This window comes from Eptatretus burgeri, chromosome 1 (assembly GCF_056783735.1).
Source record: "Eptatretus burgeri isolate ZD-2024b chromosome 1, Ebu_testis_v1, whole genome shotgun sequence".
Lineage (NCBI taxonomy): Eukaryota > Metazoa > Chordata > Myxini > Myxiniformes > Myxinidae > Eptatretus > Eptatretus burgeri.
Window position 1 is genome coordinate 37,746,925 of NC_140961.1, and position 8,056 is coordinate 37,754,980.

An 8,056-nucleotide genomic window follows, 5' to 3' on the forward strand; every position below is an offset into this window, starting at 1 on the left:
TTCTCTTACAATTTTTTTTGGGGGGTTACAATTTTTGGAGGGGTTGGAAATGACAAAACATGTAGAAATGCAAAAAAATTTATCTAACAATTTTTTTTGGGGGGGGGGTTCGAAATTACTTAAAACATGTAGAAATGCAAAAAAATTTCTCTATTTTTTTTGGGAGGGGAGGGTAAAAAAATTGGGTGGGGTGGTTGGAAATCACTTAAAACATGTTGAAATGCAAAAAAATCTTTTTTGGGGGGGTAACAATTTTTTGGGGGGGGGGTTGGAAATCACTTAAAATATGCAGAAATGCAAAAAAAAAAATTTTCTCTAACAATTTTTTTTGGGGGGGGGTAACAATTTTTGGGGGGGTTCAAAATCACTTAAAACATGTAGAAATGCAAAAAAAAAATTCTCTATTTTTTGGGGGGGGGGTTGGAAATCACTTAAAACATGTAGAAATGCAAAAAAAAATTTTTTTTTCTCTAACATTTTTTTCTTTTTGGGGGGAGGGGGACAAAGTTCAAAATTTAATGGCATGATCCTTGGACCATACCTAACCCCACCCCCACCAAGTTTCGTCGAAATCCGTCGAGGAGTTTTTCCGTAATACTGTTCACAAACAAACAAACAAATAAACAGAAAGGGGTGAAAACAGTAACCTACATCCATCTTCGAAGATGGCGGAGGTTAATTACGAGCAATCCCTCACCCAGACTTGTTTTGTGTGGTTTTATCATATGTATGTTATTGACGTACTCACATTCTAATTGTACGTACTTTATCGGTTGAAAAAAGATAATGTGTACTACTGGCTTCCACTAGGTGGCGTTTGTAGCCGACATGAGCCCATTCTGTGCAGACAGACAAACCAAAAAACAAGAATATGTCAGGTGGTATGATGAAAATCATGCAAATGATGTCAATGTCACCTTGACCTTTGAACATGGTTGCAACTTGATCCCTGTATCTTGAAGCGTTTCCGAGTTATCGTCTTTTTTTCTCCCATTAAAAAAAACCCAATACTTTAACATGGGTGACTGCGTTGCCATGGAAACGACATTATACGTCAACGGACCCCCCAGCCCCGACAGAAATCTTGTGTTTTAATAACGATGGGATTATCAAATCTGCTCGGAATTTCTAGGTGATGTCTTCCAACTCATTTGTATCAAGCTCGATCGATGTCACGTAGCAAAAAAAAAACTTTTGGTCGGATCTGTTTTATGCAAATGACGTCACTGCCACCTTGACCTTTGACATATAGTCAAAAGCCATTGACAGCCTCACTTATGGCCTCCAGAATCCTCTGGGAAAGTTTGACTAAGACAGCTGAAAGCGTTCGCGAGTTATCTAATCGCACTCACAGTAAATACCGAGCCGAGCCGAGCCATAACAAACGAGACAGACCGACACCGACCCTTTTTCTGAAGGATCTTTGCTTGTGAGCATTAAAAGTTCAAATTTTCAGTTTTCGACATAACAAACAGACAAACGAACTCAAATGTAATATCCTATCCTCCAGCAAGGACAATAAGGGAGGAATAGTTAAAGGTAAATAAGTAAAAAAAATTCAAGAAAAAGAAGAAAATCCAGCAAAATGTAAGGCATTAGCAGTCTTTGCAGATCATTATATTTCACCAACTCAACAAAACCTGTTGTGGTACAATAAACAAGGCCGAATGGCAAAGCAGTCATTATTCGGGAATGATAGGTATTAAAATGATAGCATTTATCAGCAATACAGGCATTTGGCATCTCAGCTTGGCCTTGACTTTAACAAATTGGACCCTCTATGGGTATGATATAAATGCCAGTTCACCTGCTGGTAAATAAATCTTGTTTGAAGACTGTGGTCATCGCTGTCATTCACCGACTCCACATCGTCCCGGTACTTTGGACTCACCGCGATAATGATCAGGTAGTTTTTCTGAAAGAGATCACAATTCCAAGTGAAAGATGTTATCTTTTTAACACTCCCAACTCTTTTTCTGAAGGATTCTTCGGGCATTCGCTTGTGGGCGTTAAAAGTTCAACGTTTCAAGAGGGGAGCCATTGTGTGCCGGTGCCGTTACCAAATTCCAGATCCCTGCCCTGACGATGTCTGGAATTTATCAAGATCACAACAAATCGAAACTATAAGGGCACTCGGGAGAGCGCATACCTCCACCACGTAATGCCTGATCCGTGAGAACATATCGGGCCCAATACATTTTTGAAATATCATGCTGTACAGGACGATATAGTTTTTGGCCCTATCTCTCAATGGTGAAGAATCACTGAAAAAAATATCAGATCCGGATCCGGATCTTCAGCAATATTGAATCAATTCTTCCTTGTCACACACCCAACATGTCCACCAAGTTTAATCCAAATCCATCCACAACTTTTTGAGATATCGTGCTATATATCGGTTTCGCCCGATCTCTCAATGGTGAAGAATCACTTCAAAAATTCGAGTAGCCAGATCTGGATCCGAATCTTCACCAAAATCTAATCAGTTCATCCTTGTCACACACTGAACCTGTCCACAAAATTTCATCCGGATCCCTCAACAACTTTTTGAGATATCCTGTACACAAACAGACAGACAAACAGACAGACAAACAGAAAGGGGTGAAAACAGAACCTCATTCACCTTCGGTGGCGGAGGTTAATATTGTTACGGCTGTGGAAATTCGCAGAACACCATAAAGGTCCGTAGTTCAGTTAGATCGATAAGTCTGTGTTCAGTTAGATTTCCCCACCGTTGTTTAATGGGCTGCGACCCTTTGAGGTAGGTTTTTCTTTTTCTATCGTTATTTTGAACTAACCACATCTCCACAACCATCACAACAACCAACATCACTCCCCTTAACCACAACAGCAACCACAACCACACCTGCCTCTCAACAACTACGCCATTCTCACAACTCCGCCAGCAACCGTCAACATCTCCACGCCACAAACATCGCCTTACCTTCGTTCCCGAAACGACACCATCTTTGCGCCAGCAGTGGTGGGATCCGATGAAATGGCATCACTGCAGGGAGAGGCAAGGGTTCTCTCGCCGTGCAGCGCAAGTCTGATGATTTCTACCACGTCCGCTTTGTGTGGAAGCTTCGCCTCGAAAAACGGATCACAGGGGAGAAAGGGGCGGGGCCTGTGGGGGTCGAAGGGTGTTGATTTCTACCACGTCCGCTTTGTGTGGAAGCTTCGTCTCGGAGAATCGGATCCAGAGGGCCGGTAATCTCTACCACGTCCACTTTCCGCGCGGGGTCAAGGGTCAGAGAGCAAAGGCCAAATCTCGTCCCCCCCAGCCCTATATAAGGGCGAGCAGAACGGAGCTTCGAGGCAATCTGGAGGGGTCGGAGAGCCAAGTGGAGCCCAAAGTCTGGAGAGTCAGTCGGAGAAAGCCAAGGAGCTGCGTGGAGACCACAGCTGGGGAGAGCTTTGCAGCGTCAAGGCAGTCAGAGGTGATCGGACCTCGGCGCGGTTCGCGCATCGCTGAAGAACGGACGGGGTCTTGGAGCATTCGACTCTTATAGAGCATCAACTTTTATAGAGCATCAACTCTGACAGAACACTAAAAGACCCGTTCGTTCCTCTCAACCGCGTTGCCGGCCGGGGCCCGGATCACCTCGCCGTCGCAAGGCCGCAATCAGGCGCGGCTGTCCTGGTGGCCGTGGGGAGCAGACGTCGCGACCTGCCCATCGTCGCACCTCAAGGGTGCGAGTAAGCCGCATCGGTCTCGCGAGCTCATTCGGTCAACCAAGGGTCACGCACTATAAAGGTCCACAGACCCTGTCTGCCACTCTCGTCTATGAGGGTGGCCCTTTCCTTCCTTTTTAGTGAATCTTGTGGCGCCGTGTCCTGAGAAGTAAAAACTGCCTAAGTGACCGTACATTTATTAATTATATTCGGTCGTCGTGCTTTTCCTTTGCATATGTCACGTGATTGCTTTTGTTTGCCTGCATGATTGACTGTATATGTGTACGTGTAAAATAAATGTGCTTTGTTTGAATGTATCCCGTTCGTAGCGTCCTCTTTCCCCTATTGAAAATGCCATCTTGCATCGCGTAATAAATAGTGGGGTTTCAAACGCCCGTTAAATAGAATCGGATCCGGCGAGGTCGGCGATAATACCCACTCGGTTATCACTGCAGAACGGAACGGACCGCTTAAGCGGTTCGTGTCCCAAGCCGACCTGCGTCGAGGTACGGCTGCTTGGTCGGCTCCCCGCGCAGGTACATAGGTATATCGAATTCGGCGAGTGACCCTATCTTGCGCGGGTAGACAATTGGCACGGCCGTGGTGGGGTTGAAGACCCACCCGTGACAGGGTTCCGGCGTTAGCTCCAGAAAGTCATGAGTAAATTGTCCGTCCGGTGGGCGACGCGGTTGCGATTAGAGGTATGCGGCCGATCGCACGCCGGCGGGCGCGAATTCGTAACAATATACATTGTGGGTAATCATGGGATGTTAAACTCCTCGGGAGGATGAAAAACAGGGAATGATGAAAAACTTGGGAGCCAAAATCACCAAATAAGACCCTGTTACATTTTATGCAACAACGATTCATCCGGAACATACTTCCATGATCATTTACAGGAAGAGGGCACTCTTTTTTTGGGGTCCAACATGTGTCAGGAATCAGTAGCTCATGCTGACAATAATAACAAGTGTATTCCAGACAATGTTGTTGTTGTTCATCTTTCGGCTGCTCCCGTTAGGGGTTGCCACAGCGGATCATCCGTTATGATCCGCATACTGATTTGGCACAGGTTTTACGCCGGATGCCCTTCCTGACGCAACCCTGGTCGCCTCTTACGACACAGGGATCAGGATTTGGGTTTCGCCATGATTCCGGGCTGCTCTACACCCTGCCCAGTGCAGAGCCCCCGTCCTCAAGCGATCCTCCAACCCAAGCCTCCGAGTCGCCGGATTACAGGCGCACGCCACTACGCCCGGTAAGTGTATTCCAGACAATATAAATGCAAAACAAGTCTGGAGACGGCGATGGTTCACGATCAATGTACACGGTTCGCCTTTTTTATTTTTTGACCTTCGAGGGGATGCCACGGGCAAACTGGCGGGAATCGGCAAAAACATAAATTATGAAAGTTGTAGTACTCGAAGAGCACTACTTGCATACCAACTTTCATTCGAAACAGTTGAAAACCCTCGGAGCTCGATGCCCAATTTATTGATTTTTTTTTTGACATTTTCTAAGTTAGTGACCTTGTAACCTTGACGTTGGGACGAAAATGAAAAATCGAGCTCCGTGGGGCTATGCAGGTGCCATTGGGCTAACCAAATACTGAAACCCCTGCCAGATTCGACAAACCCCCTCGGAGAAGATGTAACTTGAAATCGGCTATCCCCTAAAAACACATGTTTTTTGGGCGTGGCTCCGCCCATAATGGGCGCAACACGCCCATTCTCAGGAAAACACAACTAGATCATGATATATACCTCCCACCCAAATTTTATCAGGATCGGATCAAAACCCACGGAGCTATGCTCGGGACAGACAGACAGACAGACACACCCATAACGAATATAGTGGTCACTTACTGACTCGTGAACCAATAGTGGTCACTTACTGACTCGTAAACCAACAATAATGAACGGGGGGGGGGGGGAATTTTTTTTTAAATGTGTATGATCTCGCACAGCTTTTAAAATACCATGCCAAGTCGGAATGTCAACTTTCTTCACTTGGGGGCAATAATGTGCAGGTATTGCTGCCAGTAACTGCTGGGCCTTGAAGGAAGGTGCAATGAAGAGGAGTTTCTTTTGCTTATGGACATATGTAGAGTGCAATTAGAAAACGCGTGTTCCGCTGAGATAGCCTTCATGTAAGATTCATCAGCTTAATATGAAGGCTTTGGGGGAACATTCCCCTTCGTATGGAAACATATACTTGAGTGAATGTCATCCACACGAGGATGTCAAAGATGCCACATTTGAAGGCCGACCAATGACTGTGTGACTGACGAGGGACACGCTCAGAAGGTTGACGCCGTTCTGCAGGGGAACTGAAGCATCACCTGTACCGAGATTGGACAGGAAACAGCCTTTTCCCCTGCAAGTGTGTTCCATAAACTGACCGGAAAACTGGGAAGAGGAACGCTTGTGTTAAGTGGCTTCCACACGTGCTCAATAATGATCAGCTGGCCACACTCCACCTTGCGTTGATGTGTGTAGCTCAACGGCGGCATTGGCAATGCAAGCATGGCATGTCAAAGAAATAAATGAATAGGCGTTCCATTGCAAGGAATTTCAATGCAGCAGGAGGCCATTAGGCCCACTAAACTTGCGCAATGCCTGCCAACATATTGTTGTTTGTCCGTGCTCTATGCTTTTCAAATGCCGAACATCAAGCAAGGAAGAGGCAAGTACCATTTTTCAAGTGTTTGGTATAACATGGGTGGGATTTGAACTGCGGGCCTCTCAGAATCAGAGCAGACATTTTAAACATTACGCCATCGAGTCTGGTGATGTTGTAGGAATGTATCCTGACAGTGGCTGAAACACAAGCATACTCATTTGATTCGCAGATGAAGAGGCAAATTACTGAATGGCGGTCATCACAGTCACCAATCAAGAAAATCATTTGTCACAGCCAAGTAGCACTGCTCTTGATGCACATCACGGTCTTCTTCCATTGTGGCCTCCAGGATCATGTTGTGATCGGGGTGTATTACATGAAGGTGCTGCAAGAAAAATGAGTCCATCACTGTATCAAAGCAATCCAAATTGTTTTCAGATAGCTTGATAGTCCTCCAGGATAATGCAGTGTCTCATCGCCAGGTAAATGTGAAGTTCTTGGTGCAGAAGTGAGGTTGGGACATTCTTCCACACCCTCCATTTTCTATACTAACAGAGCCTGTCCGCCGCATCGCTGATAGACCAATTAGTCGTTTTATTTCCGAAAAATTTTGGGTGAGAAGAAGAAGGAAATGAAGACAAATATTTACCCGTGCAAATAGTGCTTTAAGCTCAGCATTGCCCAGGTAAAAAAAAGGAAATTGTAATACCCTCTGCCACCACCATTGGGTGGTGCTCCATGAGAGACATTTAAATAGAGAATTTACACCACCCTTGCCCCCCCCCCCCATCTCTGCGTGAGACCGTAGCCACATAGCCTGTGTTACACCCCACACAAAGTTGTATTTGTACCCCGAGTTTGGGTTTCGTGACGTAAAACATGTGGCCGTGCATAAGGAACAAAGAAAGCCACAGAGCGACAGAGAGAGGGGGGAGAGAGAGAGAGAGAGAGAGAGAGAGAGAGAGAGAGAGAGAGAGAGAGAGAGAGAGAGAGAGAGAGAGAGAGAGAGAGAGAGAGAGAGAGAGAGAGAGAGAGAGAAAGAGAAAGAGAGAGAGAGAGAGAGAGAGAGAGAGAGAGAGAGAGAGAGAGAGAGAGAGAGAGAGAATGGCATGTGTGTGTGTGTGTGTGTGTGTGTGTGTGTGTGTGTGTGTGTGTGTGTGTGTGTGTATGTATTGTTGCGAATTCGCGCCCGCCAGCGTGTGAACGGCCACGTAACTCGAATCGCGGAACGTCGCCCACCGGACGGACAATTCTGTCGTGACCCTCTCGGACTAACGCCGGGAGCTAGTCACGGGTGGGCCTTTCGGCCTCACCACGATCGTGCCAATCGGGCCCCCGCGTGGGATAGGGTTGTTCGCCAAATTCGACCTACCTAAGTACCCACGCGGAGGGTAGACCGGGCGATCGCACCTCGCCGCAGGTCGACTCCGGACACGGGCCACTTAAGCGACCCGTTCAGTACTAGCGGGATAACCGAGCGGTGTTATCATCGGCCTCGAAGGTTCCGATTAATTATCGGGCGTATTAAGCCTACTACCAACCCTTTACGTGAAGCAAGATGGAGATTCAATTAAAGAAAAGACGAAGCGAAACGGGAAAACAGTACAATATAATGCACATTTATTCCGCGGCACACGGAGAGCACACATATACACCACCACCACCACCACTGGGACCATACTCTGTGCAGAGCGTTGGTGCTGCCGAAGCAGTCTCCTTGGCGATTGGGTACAATCCTGGACGGGTCGCCACTCCGACA

The 8,056-nt window shown here is 46.6% G+C and overlaps 1 protein-coding gene and 1 long non-coding RNA gene across 2 annotated transcripts in view; one reads left to right on the plus strand and one right to left on the minus strand.

Moving 5' to 3' along the window:
- Positions 1–8,056, plus strand: part of LOC147034269 (uncharacterized) — a 54,326-nt gene that overhangs the window by 20,974 nt on the left and 25,296 nt on the right. The window lies entirely within an intron of this gene.
- The window catches only part of LOC147034270 (uncharacterized), a 38,634-nt gene that overhangs the window by 4,712 nt on the left and 25,866 nt on the right, over positions 1–8,056 (minus strand). Inside the window, exon 7 of the mRNA XM_085879656.1 lies at positions 1,808–1,915. Coding sequence (XP_085735782.1) covers positions 1,808–1,915 — 108 coding nt within the window. The remainder of the gene's footprint in view (positions 1–1,807; positions 1,916–8,056) is intronic.